The sequence below is a fragment of the Hemiscyllium ocellatum genome, chromosome 17 (genome assembly GCF_020745735.1).
Source record: "Hemiscyllium ocellatum isolate sHemOce1 chromosome 17, sHemOce1.pat.X.cur, whole genome shotgun sequence".
NCBI classification, from domain to species: Eukaryota; Metazoa; Chordata; class Chondrichthyes; order Orectolobiformes; family Hemiscylliidae; genus Hemiscyllium; species Hemiscyllium ocellatum.
The window spans coordinates 16,035,102-16,053,338 of record NC_083417.1 but is presented as its reverse complement, the minus strand read 5'-3'; the positions used below and the strand labels follow the sequence as shown (position 1 = coordinate 16,053,338).

Here is an 18,237-nt window from a genome sequence, read left to right as displayed (position 1 = left end):
ATGAGGGATAAAGTGGGTGAGTGTTTGTGCAGGAGGTAAGGGTATGAGGAATGAGGACTTTTTTTTGGATTCTTTTAAACAATTTTGAAAAATCTCAAAGGCCTGAGGTAGACCCTTCCCACATCCAGTACTACACAACATGGACTTCAATGGTCTATGATGGCAGTTCACCAGCACCATTAGAGCAATTAGGAATAATCTATAAGGGCAAAGCCCGCATTCTGTCAAAGAATAAGAACTCAAACACATCAGGTAATTTGTGATTTGAAAGCCACAACTTACTGAGCATGCCAGATAACTTGCTTGAAGATGTGTTTCATACCAAATAGAATCTGGAACACTTCCTGTTTGAGACTGAAACAAAATATTACCAAAGATTAATTTTAAACCAGAAGCAGTAGTTCACAAGTTGGCTTTAATCTCCCCGCCCTGTTCAACTCTGGGTACAATAGGCTAGCACTTGCCTTGCTGAAAATGTGTTGCTGGAAAAGCGCAGCAGGTCAGGCAGCATCCAAGGAACAGGAAATTCGACGTTTCGGGCATAAGCCCTTCCTGATGAAGGGCTTATACCCGAAACGTCGAATTTCCTGTTCCTTGGATGCTGCCTGACCTGCTGCGCTTTTCCAGCAACACATTTTCAGCTCTGATCTCCAACATCTGCAGTCCTCACTTTCTCCTAGCACTTGCCTTGTGCTAGCTTTTTGTCTGGTGCTGTACTCAGCTACTTTATCTGCGATATTAGTCACCTGAGCCCAGAGACAATGTGGGGTCGGGGGCTGTGCCAGTGTGGGGGGGTTGAGGGAGAACTCAAACAAGTTTGATTCCCATTTCCACCCAGTGCCATGGGTTCTCTCTGTCTAACAAGAGTTAGTAAAGAGCTGCAAGATATTGAGGATTAAATTTCACGGAGGGTGCAAAACCAAACCTGATTCATTAACCTCCTGATTTTTCTGGACAGGAAGGCGATGCAAGCTGGATATTGATTGATCTGTAAACATCCATGATGCTATATCTCCTCAATAAAGGTGTCATTAACTTATTTAGTTGCATTTTCCTTACTTAGACTGGAAGCAATGAAGCTGAACATAACCCCAAAAATACCCTCCTTTCTGAGTTTGGTTATTTCACGAATCTTTCTGCTCCTCTGTTTGGCTCAGATTGAAGCGAAACATTTACAAGCCAAACCATCAGAGTCTACCACACCAAAAATTCTAACTTTCATTTTGAAAACTGAACATTGTTGACAGTCATCCATTCTCGTTTCAAAAGCTCGGACTGTGATGTCAATTGAGGCTCTTCTACCCTCGTCAATCAATGAATCTTCTAGCTGAGAGCCAAGAAAAAGAGGTGAAGTGAATTCAAGCCACCGCTGGCCACTGTTAACTACAGGCTTCCATTGGAATGTCAAGGAGCCAGGTCTCATAAGAAAATCATTGACCAGAAAACGCCTTTGAAGTATTGGCAATAACAGAAACACCACAGACACAAGGGGCGTAGACAGAGAGAGAGAGAGAGAGAGAGAGAGAGGCCATCGCTCTCATTATGGAAGCACAGGATGATCAAACCATCACAGCCAAATCCAAAAGTATTCATTTCAGATAAGGTTATGAGAACAAGTCTCGACCATCACATCTCGTGAGTCTGGTTTGCTATTCAAGGGTGGACGCTAAGAAATTGTTTCCGTTAGGCGGGGAGACTAGGACACGTGGGCACAGCCTTAAAATTAGAGGGGGTCAATTCAGAACAGAAATGTGGAGACATTTCTTCAGCCAGAGTGGTTGGCCTGTGGAATTCATTGCCGCAGAGTGCAGTGGAGGCCGGGACGCTAAATGTCTTCAAGGCAGAGATTCATAAATTCTTGATGTCACAAGGAATTAAGGGCTACGGGGAGGATACGGGTAAGTGGAGTTGAAATGCCCATCAGCCATGATTAAATGGTGGAGTGGACTCGATGGGCCGAATGGCCTTACTTCCATTCCTATGTCTTATGGTCTTATGGTCAATAAGGGTATGGTTGATCAACTGGCTCAGCTCCACTCTCCCATCCTTCCTCCCCTCCAACAACCTCATGTCTGTAATGACCAAAGATTTGTTGATCTCTATCCAAAGGAACCTCAAAGACTGACCATTCATAGTTATATATTGAGTGCCAAATGATTTTGCTTATAAATTAAATACAAAACAGAGATTCAGATTCTAATGTTTGGCTGCCGTTTTGAACCCAGTTGTTCTATGTTTAAAAAATAAGTAAATGCTTACTGGCAATTCAGTGTTTTTAAAACAGAGGCCTCCTTTCTGAAAGGAAAGTCAGAAATTAATTACAGAGTATGACAAAATAACAAACTTATCATCATGTAAATCTGACCATTCAAAGATTGCAATTTTAGGTGCACATTAGTTTGGAGTTCAGTAACATTAATTATACCTTGTTATTTCAGACACCACACAAACAAAAACAAGTGTGAGCAAGATTATCTAATCAGGAACAATGTATAACTTTAAGGATAATATATGTTCTACAGTTCATGTATCAAGGATTGGGAGACATGATTTGATCTTATTTTCGAATTGTTCCTGTGAACTTGGTACAGAGATGTCGGGAGGCCAATTTGATCAGGGATAAAGTGAATTTGCATCCTTATTCAATGTTTGTAATGAAACATTTCCAATCTTATTATCTAGTACTTCATTCTTTTTCATTCAAAAACAGAAAATTGCTGGAAAATAATTCAGCGGTCTGGCAGCATCTGTGGAGAGAAAGCAGAAACAATGTTTTGAATCCAATTATCCTTCTTCAGAGCTAGCTGTATTGTCTGCCCAATGCAACCCAAAGTTGGCAAAAGTTAGGGGCCTCATCTCATTACCAATTATATCAGACTAGCCTGTCCCCAGTGTGTAACCTGTCAGACTTAATCTCAAGTCCTTGTGTGAATCTGAGGACCCTTTCCTATAGTTTTGCCTCCCTACATCCATCCTTTCCCTTTATCTTTGCCCAGCATGATATGCCCAGAAACTCCCTCCCCTACTTCACTGTTATTCTAGTCCCAGAATAATCTCAGATGGCTCTGGATCTACTGCTGAATGGGCCCACCATAACTGCTTGCAGTACCAGTGTGCAGAGCCACCAGCGTCCCGATTGGCTGGCTGCTCTAGCAGGCGGGGCAACAGAAGTCCCACCTCATACTCATTAAGAATTAAAGGGCCATCACCTGAAAAGTTGAAGTGGGGACAGGCTAGCCTAGAGGAGGTGGACTCAGCCTCGAAATTTCCGGGAGTCTGCCTTGATGTAAAAGCTAGCCCCATATCAGCATTTAACTTCCCTGCAAGGCAACTTTTCTTATTAGCTTTATCAACCCATCATTCATCCTCAACTTAATCCTAAATGTTAAACCTTGACATTGCTTGTAGCTCAACTTCCAACACAAACAAAATCCCACGTCTTCAAAGAACAGGATATAAATTCCCTCTCTGTACTAAATCTTCCATTTATTCTTGCAGCATTAGACCCTCCAGTACTGGAATGACAAGCTTCCATATCCTCGATAGTGCTCTTTCATACATTTTGTACACTTTTTATCAGATAGTCTGCTTTGTTCTTGTGAGGAAATGCTGAAATTTCCATGTTTTTGATATTGCCTCATACTGGACAGAATCTGCTTTGTGAAATGCAGGTGTATTTTGGGTATATGTATGTTCACCCTATGTGTGTAATACTGGCTTTACACAGGTGCTCTGTTGATTCCAGCCAACAGCAAACCACTTACTGAGAGGGAAGAAGGACAGGTACAGCCACCATTTGCATGAATGAAAGTTTCGTGACAGCGTGTGCACCTAGCAGAGAAATAAAATGAAATGCATAAAACTGGAACTAATCCAGAGTCTATTATTAGTACAGCTAACAAACAAGACACACAAAACGATAAGCCAATTTGCTTTTCCATATAACTAGACAGTGCTATTACTATTACTGCACGGAAAAGAATCCACTTCCACTCGTTAACATCCCAACAAACTATTTTTCATTCTTCTCGTTTGATAAAGAAGGCTTGGCATTGTTTGGCTGCCTCTCAAATAATTACAGTCTTACCCTGTTCCAAGACTTTTCAGTATTTCTGCAATTTTCTCCTGGTGGCTTCATCATGATTGGTATTTGGGAACTTCTTGTGATAATCAAACTCCACTCAGATCCGTAATTTTGGAAATTCTCCATGTTTAATCACCAAGCTTGCCAGTCCTGCCCTATAGAGATTGCTGACTAGTCATAAATGTGGCTATTGGCAATACCATTTTCGGCCCATGCATGAATTTTCATTTAAAAAACACCCATTCAGTAAATGCAAAAGACATAATGTAATTTGCATACATTTACCGAACGAAATATCTACCACCATTGAGGAAACGAGGAAACAAAGCAGAGTGGAAAAGTGTGGCGCTGGAAAAGCACAGCAATCCAGGCAGCATCTGAGGAGCAGGAAAATCAACTTTTCGGGGTTTATGCCTGCTCCCTGGGTGCTGCCTGACCTGCTGTGCTTTTCCAGCGCCACACTTTTCAACTCTGACTCTCCAGCATCAGAGTTGAGTAAACAAGGAAACAAAGCACCCATTCTGACCAAAAAATTCACACACTTGTTTTGCAATTTACCAAAAAAAGATAAAGGGTGCACATTTGTTGGCCCATTCAAGCATCTATCTCCCACTTCTTACTGTTATTAATCAAAAATACAATTATCCACATCAGATTTCCCAACTGACAAGATACGACTATAATAGTGACCAACATTAGCATTAGCAACAATATATAGCACCTAGTAAGCTACAGACCCAGAATATCCCAGATTTGTACCCTGCATGGAGTTGAACTAAGAACAGAGGAATGCAGTGCACAGGGAGCACTCAGGATAGTTAATTAACATGTTCAAACATCTCAATGTTCAAAACGAAGGTCTCACACTATTGTCTTTTTCAAATGTAAGACGATTCCTCTGCTAATGTTAATCTAAAAAGAATGCTTGTATTTACATTCCACCTTTTATGACCAATAGAATGTTTCATAGTGCGCTGTAGTTGATAAGTTTCTCAGATATGAAACAGGTCCAAGTGTAGCAAGGCCGGGACAATACTCAGCTTGGGGTTGACAAGTGGCAAGTAACATAGGTATAGCACAATTACCAGGCAATGGCCCTTGACACCATCCAGGCGAAAGTGAGGACTGCAGATGTTGGAGATTAGAGTTGAGAGTGTGGTGCTGGAAAAGCACAGCAGGTTAGGCAGCATCCGAAGAGCAGGAGAATTGACGTTTCGAGCACTGAAGGTCAATTCTCCTGCTCCTTGGACACTGTCTGACCTGCTGTATTTTTCCAGTACCACACTCTTGACTTGACACCATCCAGCACAAAGCAGCCCACTTGACTGGCACCACATCCACAAGCATTCACTCCACTCACCATCAACAATCAGCAGCAGCAAGGTATATCTATCCACAAGGTGCGCTGCAGAAATTCACTAAAGATCCTTCGACAACATCTTCTAAATCCATGACCACTTCCAGCTAGAATGATATCTGCAGTAGATTCATGGGAATACCACCACCTGCAAGTTCCCTTCCAAACCACTCACCTTCCTGGCTTGGAAATATATCGCCACCCCTTCACTGTCACTGGATGAAGTTCCTGGAATTCCCTCCCTAAAGGCACACTGTTGTTCCGTCTCACCAAATGGACTACAGTGGGTCAAGAAAGCACCTTCTCAAGGGCAACTAGGAATAGGCAATAAATACTGGCCAGCCAGCGACGCTCATGTCATGGGAATGAACTATAAAAAGTCCTTTCGAAGTGCTGTAACGTACAAAGTGTAGCACACACAAACACCCCCATTCAGAAAAAAATATTGGTTAGATCACTCATGAAAATTCCATGGCTCTTTTTTTTCAAAACAGCAACGTAGAATACGCTGTGTTCACTGATGAAGGCACTCAGTTTAACAGCTTATCTGAAAGATGTGACCTTTACAGTGCAGCACTCCCTCAGTCCTACACCATTGGCCTTGATTTTGTCCCCAGGTCCTGCAGTGGGATGTAACTCAACAGCAAGAAGGTTTCCAAATGAACCATTGCACACAATCAGCACCCCCTGGTCTTAAGCTCCCAGATTCAGTAAGTGCTGTTGGTCTGCTTTAACTAGTGATTCCTGATTGAAAAGTCCATGTCTGTAACCAACAGCTTCACACTAGTATAACACAAACATTACTCAATATTTACTGACTCTTATGCAGTTAAGCCACACTGGGGAAATACAGAACGTGAGCCAAAGTATATGGGACCATACAACAGACAGAGTCAACATTTCATTGGGGGAAGTGAGGTATGTGGAAAAGAAGTAAAGGGGAGGAAATATTACACAACGATAAACTTTAAGAAGAAGCTAAGAACATCATCAACGGCTTGGCCATGTTTATGGACAAGTTCTGACATGAACAAACATTGAGGGTGAGACACTTACATATTTCCCAAAGCATTTGGTGTCGTATTTTTGGGACAGGGATCACAGCTTGCTGTGTTATTGGAGAAGTCTTCCACTGTAAAAAGAAAACACTGTGCATTCTTTACAATTCCAAATTGCACAGAATTCCTGAATGTAAGCATTTTTCTCACCCCATCAGTATGAGAATTTCAAACATAAACAAAAGTTGTAAATGTTTCTCTCTTAACTTTTGTGCTCTGGTCTAATTCTAAATGCTCTTGGAAATAATGGCCTGGATTTTCACTCCAGAGTCAGGAGACTCTAGGAGATACATGTCAATAGAATTCCTGCCTGTCAGTCCACCCTACACCTGGCCACACACACTGCCACCTCCCCATCACTGTGCTGAGCTAGCCTTACCAGGTGAGAAAACAATAGAACCAAAAACATCCTCACACTTCACACCCCTGTGCATCATCTATTCCAATCCATGCCACCTCAACACCTCCAACCCCCAACAGCCCCTCATAACTTCCATTCCAATCTTATGCCTGTGTACTCACACTCCTATGGCCCTTTAAAACACCCGTGACAAAATACTGTCAATTCACACCAATCCATGCTTCCTCATCCACTACCATTGCCCTGACACTCTCCATGCCAACTCACCTAATACCTACCATCAGCAGACCCCAGGACCCAGGCTGAGATTAAACAAAATCAAGTTCTAAGTGTAATTCACTACTGTATTTGAAAAGACTTGCAATGTTAAAAACCCATTAGTTACACTTAACTTTCTTCAATGTCTTTATCCCTTATATAAACACTTATTTGTATTCATAGTCCCACAAAGACTTCACACCATTTGGAATTGTTCATAAACCTGCAAACTTGGACTGGATGTGAAATCAGTCAGAGTGGTTAACCTGTAGAACTCATTGCCACAGAAGGCTGGGGAGGCCAAGTCACAGGACATAGAACATTATAGCGCAGTACAAGCTCTTCAGCCCTCGATGTTGTACTGACCTGTGGAACCAACCTGAAGTCCACCTATCTTACATTATTCCATTTTTAGTCACTGAATGTAATTAAGACAGATATAGATAGGTTCTTGATTAGTGAAGGGATCAAGGGTCACATGATGATGGCAGGAGAATGGAGCTGAGAAACATATCAGCCATGATTGAATGGCGGAGTAAACTCTGGGCCAAATGGCCTAATGTTGCTCCTTTATCTTATGATCTATACAGTACAAGTTCTATAACAATAATGGTCTGACTTATGTCAACAGGCACATGACTGATTTCTTTTAAAAAGATTACAAGAAATTTTACATTTAAAGGCTAGGAATTAAAGTCTTGAGAATTTGACATTTCATTATTTACGCACATTCCTGTCAACTTTTAACAAACCCACAGCACACCCGACTGCTCCCAAAGGGCATATTACCTCTCAAAAAGATGTCTCAGGACTTAACTAAAAGGACACCTCCCCTGACAGGGTGCCATACTTCTCTAAAGAACTCCAGCAAACATCCCCAATGCAAAGGATTTGGGGGCAGAAATTCTAGAATGGAAGGCTTGGCACTACTTTTAGTAAAAAATGAGGTCTGCAGATGCTGGAGATCACAGCTGCAAATGTGTTGCTGGTCAAAGCACAGCAGGCCAGGCAGCATCTCAGGAATAGAGAATTCGACGTTTCGAGCATGAAAGGCTTATGCTTGAAACGTCGAATTCTCTATTCCTGAGATGCTGCCTGGCCTGCTGTGCTTTGACCAGCAACACATTTGCAGTTGGCACTACTTTTGCCAGGATGTTGCTTAGCAAACCTCTCCACTGTCATCAAAGGTCAGCCCTATGGATGCGGACACTCAAGAAGGTAACAAAGAAAAACAAAAACATACCTCGGATATGTTCTTCATTTGGACAAAGCTGGCAGTCTATACATGTCAAACAGTGCTTCTTGTCCACTGACACAACTTGATTCTACACAGTTGGTAAAGTATCATAAAAGCAGTGTTAATCATCTGTATATCATTTATAATTGTCATGCATTTTACTGTTCAGTTGAAATCTTGGAAATGGGCGGGCTCTCCCTCTATGACGTGTGATTCGCATGGCCAACACTGCGATTGAGATCACCGACACAGTGCATCATTTTACAAGCAGGAATAAAACTAGCAGCATTTGTCATATTAGCAGATGGGCAGTTGTTGTTCAGTCACGAATCTAATGGGAAGGATTCTCCACACAGAGAAGACCGCTAGTGTGGGGGGTGGAAGACAAGAAGCAATCAACAGAAAGCAGTAAATTAGGCAAAACATTTAGTTTTGCTTAAATTAGCTTCTCTACTTCCTTTGTCCAATCTATTGATGTCCCAATAAGGACAAAATGAGCCACCAGACACCTAAGAGTTAACAGTCTTGGTTGCCATCTACTGACTGCTCCTCCTAGGACATACTTGATTAGATTTTGCATTTGGACTGAACAGACCCTGACTGGGACGTCACTACCACCATATTGTGTTGGTACCCACCCACGCACACTGTCTAGACTCAAACAAGGTCATGAACAATGGCCACTCAGATAAGGAGGCACTAGGAGGAGAAGGAGTCAGCATGGCACACAATCAAACTGCAGCAAAATGTCAGTCCCACTGGGAGGGAAAACTGGCTGGCAAAGGAAATCTTCATCTAAACATAGGATCAGAGACTGAGATAGTTCGGAAAGAAACCTCTACGTCTTACATGTTCATGTCAGCTCTTTGCTTGAGCTATCCCAGTTCTTGACTCTTTCCTCATTGCACTGTAAACAGTTTCCCTTCCAAAATTTCAACCCTTTGCCACATTACCCAGTGGTTAAAAGCACAACTGAATAACATGGTTAGCTGAGTCTTCAGCTGTTTGTAAAACACTGTGGGGGAATTAAATGCAGAAAGGTTGCTTCCTCCTGTGGGAGAGTCTAGGACCGGAGGGCATTATTTCAGAACAAAGAAGTCACCCATTTTAGACAGAGTTGAGGAGGAATTTCTTCTCTCAGAATCTGTGGAATTGTTCACTGCAGATAACTGCTGAGGCTGGGTCATTACGTAGATTCAGGGCTAAGATAGATCGAATTTTGATCAGTAAGGAAATCAATGATGACGGGCAAAATGCAGGAAAATGGGGCTGAGGATTATAAAATTAGCCACGACCTCATTGAATGGTGGGGCAGGCTCATGGATTGAATGGTCTATTTCTGCTCCGACATTAATCTAATGTTTACAGTGTTGTGTTGTGTCTAGTTAGATTATCACACAACTGTACTGCAAATGCCTCGACTTTTCAACTAAAACACTTGATGAAACATCGATTACAGAGCAGCAAGTTGTCATTTATTAACTATGCTGACTTACCTTTCCAGTGCAGGGGTCACATTGTATTTTGGGGGATCCCGTATCCACCATTGTATAATCATCTTTACAGGCACATCGGAGGCCTAGGAGTGAAGTGAAAACATGTTATCAATGAATTAAATCAGTTGATGAGCCATATGGGATCATGTTTTCATCACAAATGTCTGTCAGAATCAGTCATTCTTGGACTCTCCAATGTTACTGATATTGAAAAGCTTTTTGGCCTTCTAATTTACTGAGAAACCCTGGATGCAAAACCCATAGCTGCCCTTCAGTCAACCCTGATTAAAAATTGCCAAAGGGAGGGCACACGATTAGCATTGCAGGTATCTCATCCCTTCTTCGGACGAATTAGTTTCAGGAAATGGGCTTCGGAGGAAATCCAAATCATGATTAAAAAGTTCCCTTTATATCAGGGCAAAGCTGTGCTTTATTTCTTTTGTTCTCTCCAGACTTCAGGAATACAAGCCACAGCCCAGGCCACACTCATAGGGACGAGAGCTGGGTAAACCTGAATGCAGTATAGCCAGCGAGTGGGAACCAAAGCAGGAGGTCAGCAAGTGAAGTGACCAAGGAAGAGTTAGGGACTAAGGTCAGTCAGGCTAAGAGGAAGAACAGACATGGAAGGGTTACTGAACACAGTGGGATAGCCTGCCTGAAGTGCATTTGGTTCAATGTGAGGAGTGTAACAGATTAACTTAGAGCATGGATTAGTGCACATAACCATCATGTTGTAGTTATTACAGGGACTAGGTTGAGAGCGGGATAAGACTGGCAGCTTAACATTCTGGGATGCAAGTGTTTCAGGTGAGATGGAGAGGGATATGAAAAAGGTGGGGGAATAGCACAGCTGTACTGATAGAGGACAACTTGGAGGGCTCATCCTGCGAGACCACATGGGCAGAACTCAGATCTGCGGAGATTGTAAATTAGAAACAAAAACAGAAGTTGCTGGAAAAGCTCGGCAGGTCTGACAGCAAATGTGAAGAGAAATCAAAGTTAACATTCTGGGTCCAGTGACCCTTCCTCAGAACCAGAAGAGGCCATACTAGACCTTATATTGGGGAATGAGATGATCAGAGTTTCAGTGGGGGAGCATTTTGGAACAGTAATCATAATTCCATATGTTTTAAGTTACTTATGGACAAGGATAAGAGTAGTCCTCAGGCGAAAATACTAAAGTGGGGGAAACAGAAACCTTGGATGACAAGAGAAATTATAAGCTTAGTCAAAAAGAAAAAGGAGGTATACGTAAAGTTCAGGAAACTGAAAACAAACAGAGTCCTCAAAGAACATGTGGGCGGCACGGTGGCACAGTGGTTAGCACTGCTGCCTCACAGCGCCTGGAGACCCCGGTTCAATTCCCGACTCAGGCGACTAACTGTGTGGAGTTTGCATGTTCTCCCCGTGTCTGCGTGGGTTTCCTCCGGGTGCTCCGGTTTCCTCCCACAGTCCAAAGATGTGCGGGTCAGGTGAATTGGCCGGGATAAATTGCCCGTAGTGTTAGGTAAAGGGGTAAATGTAGGGGTATGGGTGGGTTGCGCTTCGGCGGGTCGGTGTGGACTTGTTGGGCCGAAGGGCCTGTTTCCACACTGTAAGTAATCTAAAAAGTAATCTAATCAAAAAAAACATAAAGAAAACAGGAAGGAACTTTAAAAAGGGGGATGGAAGGTTAAAAGAGGCCATGAAATATCTTTGGGAAACAGGATTATAAAAATCCCAAGACATTTTTTACATACATAAGGAGAGGATAATTAGGAAAAGTGTAGGTCCACTCAAGGACAAAGAAGAGAATTTATGTGTGGAACCAGGGGAAGGGGGGGTGGTACTTAATGAATACTTCTCATCAGTATTCACAAAACAGAAAGACATGGTGGATGGTGAGTGTCAGGTGAGGGGAGGAGGGTTACATTACTATTCTAGGGCATGTCAATATAAAACAGGAGGTGTTAGGTGTTATGAAAAGCATTAATGATTTGGAGATACCAGTGTTGAACTGGGGTGTACAAAGTTAAAAATCACACAACACCAGGTTATAGTCCAACAGGTTTAATTGGAAGCACACTAGCTTTCGGAGTGACGCTCCTTCATCAGGTGATAGTCACCTGATGAAGGAGCATCGCTCCGAAAGCTAGTGTGCTTCCAATTAAACCTGTTGGACTATAACCTGGTGTTGTGTGATTTTTAACTTTGAAAAGCGTTAAGGTGGAAATCTCCACAGGATCTGATGGGATCTATCCCAGAATACTAAGGGAGATGAGGGAGGAAATTGTTGGGGCCTTGTACAAATTCTTTGTATCCTCTTTAGTCACAGGGGAGGGCCAAGGTCTGGAGAACAGCCGATGTTGTTCCTTTAGTCACGGGGAGGGCCAGGGTCCAGAGAATAGCCAATGTTGTTCCTTTCTTTAAGAAGGGCAACTGAGGTAATTTTTGAAATTACAAGCTGGTGAGCCTCATATCAGCGGAAGGGAAATTATTGGCGAAGATTCTTAGGGCGGGATTTATTAACATTTGGAAAAATATAGACTTACTGGCAATAGACAGCATGGCTTTATGCATGATGGTCATGTCTCACAAACTTGATTGAGTTTTTTTGAGCAAGTGACAAAGATGGTTGATGAAGGCAGGGTGGTGGATGTAGTGTACATAGACTTTAGCTAGACTTTTGACAATGTCCCTCATGGCAGGCTGATACAGAAGGTCAAGTCAAAATGGAATCCATTGCGAGCTGATAAGACCAATACAGAATTGGCTTGGCATAGAAAACATGGTAGCGGTGGAAGGGTGTATTTCCAATTGGAGATCCATGGTCAGTGGTGTTCCGCATTGATTAGTGTTGGGACTCATGTTGTTTGTGACACTGAGTGATTGAGTCTTCACAGTCCCCCGAGGAAAGAATTCTGAAGATTCACAGGAAATTCCTCCTCATTCCACTCTGAAATGGGCTACCCATTTTTTTTCTGAGATTGCATCCTCTGCTTTTTAGCCCCTCACCAAGGGGAAATATTCTTTCTCGTCTGAGAATTTTTTTTTACTTTCAATAAGATCACCTCACATCTTTCTGAACTCTAGAATTTTGTAGAGGCCCAGTCTCCTCAACATTTCCTCACAGTACACTATCACCATCCAAGGTAAACCTCTGTTGCATTCTCTCTGTGACAAATAAAACCTTATTCAAATAAGCAGACTTATCATTTTGATTACAAATCAATTCCCATTGCAAAAAATTGGTTGAGCAACCACAACGGAAAAAAACTCCAATCAATTATTTTCAGAAGGATATGTTTCCAGAATCTCTCCTTTAATCTAACTTAACATTGATTGTCTGATGCAGCTGGGGAAACTGACAAAATATCACCGAACAATAAATTTTTAAATGCAAAGGCAGAGTGAATTACAGCAGATAGCAAAAGCTAATATTTTGTAGCTATGTGTTTTCCAAATTCTCCTTCTATCAGTAAACTTACTTGCTCAGCTCACTTCCCCTATTTATTCAAGAAATTTGCAAGCTTGTGGTCAATATTTTAAAAGGCCATGCACCATTTGCACTATTGCTTCATTTTATTCAAGAAATAACTAATAAGAGACTTATGCTTACTTAGTATGTTTCACAACCACTGGACAAACAATTAATTTTTTTAAAAATTAGGAAGAAGATTTTTTTCCTGGACTTGAAAATTTAACTCTGTTTCTCAGATGCAGCCAGACCTGCTGAGTTTCTGTAATACTTTCTGTTTTTACGTCAGATTGCTGGCCTCCGCAAGACTCATGGTAGACAATTTGCTCAGCTGACATTCAGCAATATGATTATACCTAGATTAACTGCCTTTGTAAGGGATAAACATTGGTCAGAGCACCAGAAATAATTACCTTGCTCTTCAGAGAACATAAGAACTAGGAATAGGAGTAGGCCATCTGGGACCTGGAGCCTGCTTCGCTCTTCAATAAGATCAAGACTGATCTTTCCATGGACTCAGTTCCACTTATCGCTCTGCTCACAATAACCCTTAATTTCTTTACTGTTCAAAACTCTTTCTATCTTTGCCTTAAAATCATCCAACGAGGAAGCCTCAACTGCTTCACGGGGCAGGGACTTCCACAGATTCATGACCTTTTGGGTGAAGAAGTTCCTCCTCAACTCAGTCCTAAATCTGCTTCCCCTTATTTTGAGCATTGCCCCCCAGTTCTAGTTTCATCCACCAGTGGAAACAACCTCCCTGCTTCTATCTTATCTCTTCCCTTCATAATTTTATATGTTTGCATATGATCCCCCTCATTGCTCTGAATTCTAATGAGTATGATCCCAGTATACTCAATCTCTCCTCATAAATCAATCTTCTCAATTCTGGAATCAACCTAGCATATCTCCTCTGCACCCCTGCTGGTGCCAGTACATCCTTTTTCAGGTAAGGAGACCAAAATTGTAAGCAGAACTCTTGGTGTAGCCTCACCAGCACCCTACACAGGTGCAACATAACCTCCATGTTTTCAAACTCCATCCCTCAAACAATGAAGGACAATATTCCAATAGCCTTCTTAATTATCTGTTCCACTTGCAAACCAACATTCCGAGATTCGTGCACAAGGGCACCCAGTTCTCTTTACACAGTATATTGCTACAACTTTTTATTACATAAACAGTAGTCCATTTTGCTGCTATTCCTACCAAAACTATGACCTCATATTTACCAAAATTGTACTCCGTTTGCCAGACCCTTGCCCACTCATTTAACCTACCTATATCCCTCTGCAGATTTTCAATGTCTTCTGCATATTTTGGTCCACCAATCATTTTAGTGTCAACTGCAAACTTTGGCATGGTACATTTGGTCCCCAACTACTAACTGTATATGTAAATAGAATAGCACTATGGGATCTCTCCCATCAAACCATGAGGGCAAATTGTAATTTCACCCTATCGACAGCACTGCTGACAACACAGTCCACCCAAAACACCACAGCAGAGCATCATTCTTCAATTTTAGTGTTGGAGAAGGACTTAAACCTGGAACGTTGCAGATCAAAGGCAGGCATATTCTTCTTCGACCCAGTGAACCACAATCCCACAGTACATTTAGAATGTTCTCAACTATTCCTGTCTCTAAATTAGCAGAAGCCAATTTGACTTTGACAAGGGCTCCAGTACAAGGTGCAGTGGTGGTGTCTGTACCTCTGCATCAAAAAGCCCAGATTCAAGTCCTACCTGCTCCAGAAGAGTGCAATAACATTCCTGAACAGGTTGCTTAAAAATATCAAATTGACTTTCATAGCTAAATATTGTATGTGTCTAACCTGCTATGCACTCACTCACAAGCACTTTGCTCTGAAGGTCACTGATCATTCTGTTTATTTCTACTTCCTGCCCCAGGGGGCATGGAAATTGGTTTTCTTAATACTGCCCATTGCTATATTAACTGAAATCAGATATCTCAGTGTATCATTTAGTCTGACACTCCAATTTCAGCAGCGAGGGTATCTTTCACTGTCGCTGGTGTTTTATTTCAGAGTTCCAACACCTCCTATATATCACCTTTGTAGTAATTTTCACTTCTCGCACTGGTACATGTCCAACTGCAGGCAGAAGAGGAGATCTTGCTCATTATTCCCTCGCCAATTTTAGAAGCTCCAAACCCAATTGTAAAGCACCTAATGGATCTGATTTTCATCCTAATTGCTTGAGCTTTCAGTCGATTGAGACATTTTATCAACTGAGGCATTTTATCAAATGACCTAAAAACCAAATTGAAGAATACATGATGGATTTTCCTGTGTCAGTCTGGAAATATAAAACTCCTTGTTCATCTATTTTTAATGTGGTGTTTTGTTTTACAAGGTACATTAAAATTTGAATGCTATATCATAACAAGTTATTCTATTTACTCTATTTCAATTTATATTTCTATTATATTACAACACATTTTGCAAGAAAATTTATTCATGTTTATTATTTTGCAGATGTTAACTCTGACTTGCTTAGGTTTTCACTTTGGGAGGACTACTTTGGGAAAATGCTCAGAAAATGATCTTATTTTCCCTCTATCTAAACAATTTGCCATAAAGACAACTTTCATTCACATAGTGCCATTAACTTAGTGAAACATCTCAAAGTGCTTCTGTGCTCAAGGTTAAGAAGACAGAAAACACTCATTGGTATAATTCAGCGACTGGTTGTATTAGGTACCATTGAGTGATCACTCTCATCTTCAGACTGCAACAGACTTGGTTACACGGTGCTTTGTTCTGGCAAATACATTTATGAAGTGCAAAATGAACAGACAAACAGAGAAAATGATTGCAACACAGTAGTGTTGTTGTAGGCTGAACTGTTCCTTTCGGTAGCCTAAATGATTACCATTACTCTCAATGTACAGCACAAATGTCCCATTAGCCTTCGATAAGTGGGTTTAGTGACTGTGCTGAAGTAGCCACTGTATTAACTAAACAATTAGATGAAAACAATGACTGCAGATGCTGGAAACCAGATTCTGGAGTAGAGTGGTGCTGTTCAGGCAGCATCTGAGGAGCAGGAAAATCGACGTTTCGGGCAAAAGACCTTCATCAGGAATACCTGCCTTAGTGAAACGTTTGACAAACAAATTGGAGTGATTGTAATGAGGGCAACCAGGTGGATTTCATAGAATATAATTGGGGCTGTTAATCTGGTCCAAGCAGGGAGCCCTGGCTGACAGGAATAACCAGGAAAGTCAGATATTGTGTTCACTCTGAGGGAGCTGGATCCGAGTCAAGCATCTTACACGTATAAATAAAGGGTGACTTGGTGATGGAATATTGTCCTCTGTGGAGTTACTTCAGTGGCGACGAGTGAAATTAATGACGTGACCATGCAAAAGCACATACTAGCTTAAGTCCAACAGCACTACAACTGGCTCTGTCATTAGAAAATGCAGCAGGTGGAGCATAATGTTAGACGGTATGTAGAAGTGGACGCCCATGCCAGGCTGACTGAGCTTGGGACACAGCACTTGTGTAAAGACAATTGCACAACTTCACTCAGGACATATCCTGCTAAGAGGGATTCTAGGTCAGCCCACAGCAAAACCCCAGAACAAAGCTAAGCCTCAGCCAAGCAGTTCTTCAGGATCTGGGCCAGCAAGCCATTCCAATTGCTACCGGTACATGAATTCAATACAGAAGAGTCCCACTAGGCCTGAAATGAGTAGGCCGGTGTCCACGAGATTGCACACACTAGAAAGTGTACCTACATCTGATTTGGAACAGTTAAATTGCTTAGCAACTTCCAAACAGAATCAATCAAAATAAACATCTAGTTAAATGGTCACCTGGTTATCAGCATGGCTGTATCAGTGATTGTAAAACCAGTCAATTAAAAGTTCACTCTGGACTCTAACCCTTATGTTTGCGTAAGACCTCAGCCACGCTGAGAACCTGTGGTGGGAAACCTTTACATATTAAGTGTACTACTTCAGTTCCAGTCTCAAAAGAGAAGCAGCTGGTTCAGTTACCACTGATTGTAGTAAAAGGCTCGGGCCCAAGCTTGATGGGATGAAATTGGTTGAGAAAGATTCACCTTACTTGGCTCAACATTTTCCAATTAGAAAATGGCTGCCTGAGTGAAGTTCTAATTAAATACACGCAGGTTTTTCAGGAAGGTCTAGGGATTATCAAAGGAGCCAAGGCCACCTTGCATGGTGACCAGGAAGCAATTCCATGATTCTGCAAGGCCCGTTCCTTGACATTGCCTTATGGGAAAAAGGAACAGCAGAAATCAGAAGGCTAGAAAGTGAAGGAATCATCAAACCGGTGCAGTTTGTAGAATGGGCATCATTGGTCATACCAATTGCAAAACTCAACAGGTTGGTTCACCTTTGTGGGAATTTTAAATAAACGGTAAACCACTGGATAAATACACAATCCCTCACACAGAGGACTTAACTGCAAAGCTGGCGGTAGATGGGGGAGGGTGCTATCCTTCACAAAGCTGAACGTGGGGCATCACATCCAGATCTGAAACCTTTATGGATCCAGTTAGACTAGATCACTCTAGAAGATGAGATTTATTATGGGGAGCAAGAGTGACCAGTCCGAGCCAGATACTGGCTGAACTCCACCAGGGTCACTGAGTTTCCAAAATGAAGGTGTCGGTGAGAAGCTATGTCTGGTGGCCAGGATTGGACACAGACATAGCTGCATTGGTGGGGCAGGGCCCAGAGGGCCAACAAGAACAAAACTTACTGCCGGCAGCTCCCTAACATTCATGGGAATGGCCGAGTAAACCCTGGACTCAGTTACACATTGACTGTGTGTGTCCTTTCATGGGCTCAATGTTCTTAGTCTTTGTGGATGCCCACTCAAAGTGGTTGGACATGCATAAAGATCGTTCGGCAAACACAGGGAATGATGGTAG

At 42.0% G+C, this 18,237-nt stretch overlaps 1 protein-coding gene across 3 annotated transcripts in view; it reads right to left on the bottom strand.

Annotated features, from left to right (window-relative positions):
- The window catches only part of LOC132823874 (meckelin-like), a 152,169-nt gene that overhangs the window by 89,593 nt on the left and 44,339 nt on the right, over nt 1-18,237 (bottom strand). For all 3 annotated transcript variants that reach the window (XM_060837954.1, XM_060837953.1, XM_060837952.1), the window contains exons 2-7: nt 9,852-9,934; nt 8,362-8,443; nt 6,498-6,573; nt 3,765-3,831; nt 2,260-2,295; nt 283-354 (exon numbers count right to left, since the gene is read on the bottom strand). In XM_060837954.1, the coding sequence (XP_060693937.1) occupies nt 283-354; nt 2,260-2,295; nt 3,765-3,831; nt 6,498-6,573; nt 8,362-8,443; nt 9,852-9,934 (416 nt within the window). The remainder of the gene's footprint in view (nt 1-282; nt 355-2,259; nt 2,296-3,764; nt 3,832-6,497; nt 6,574-8,361; nt 8,444-9,851; nt 9,935-18,237) is intronic.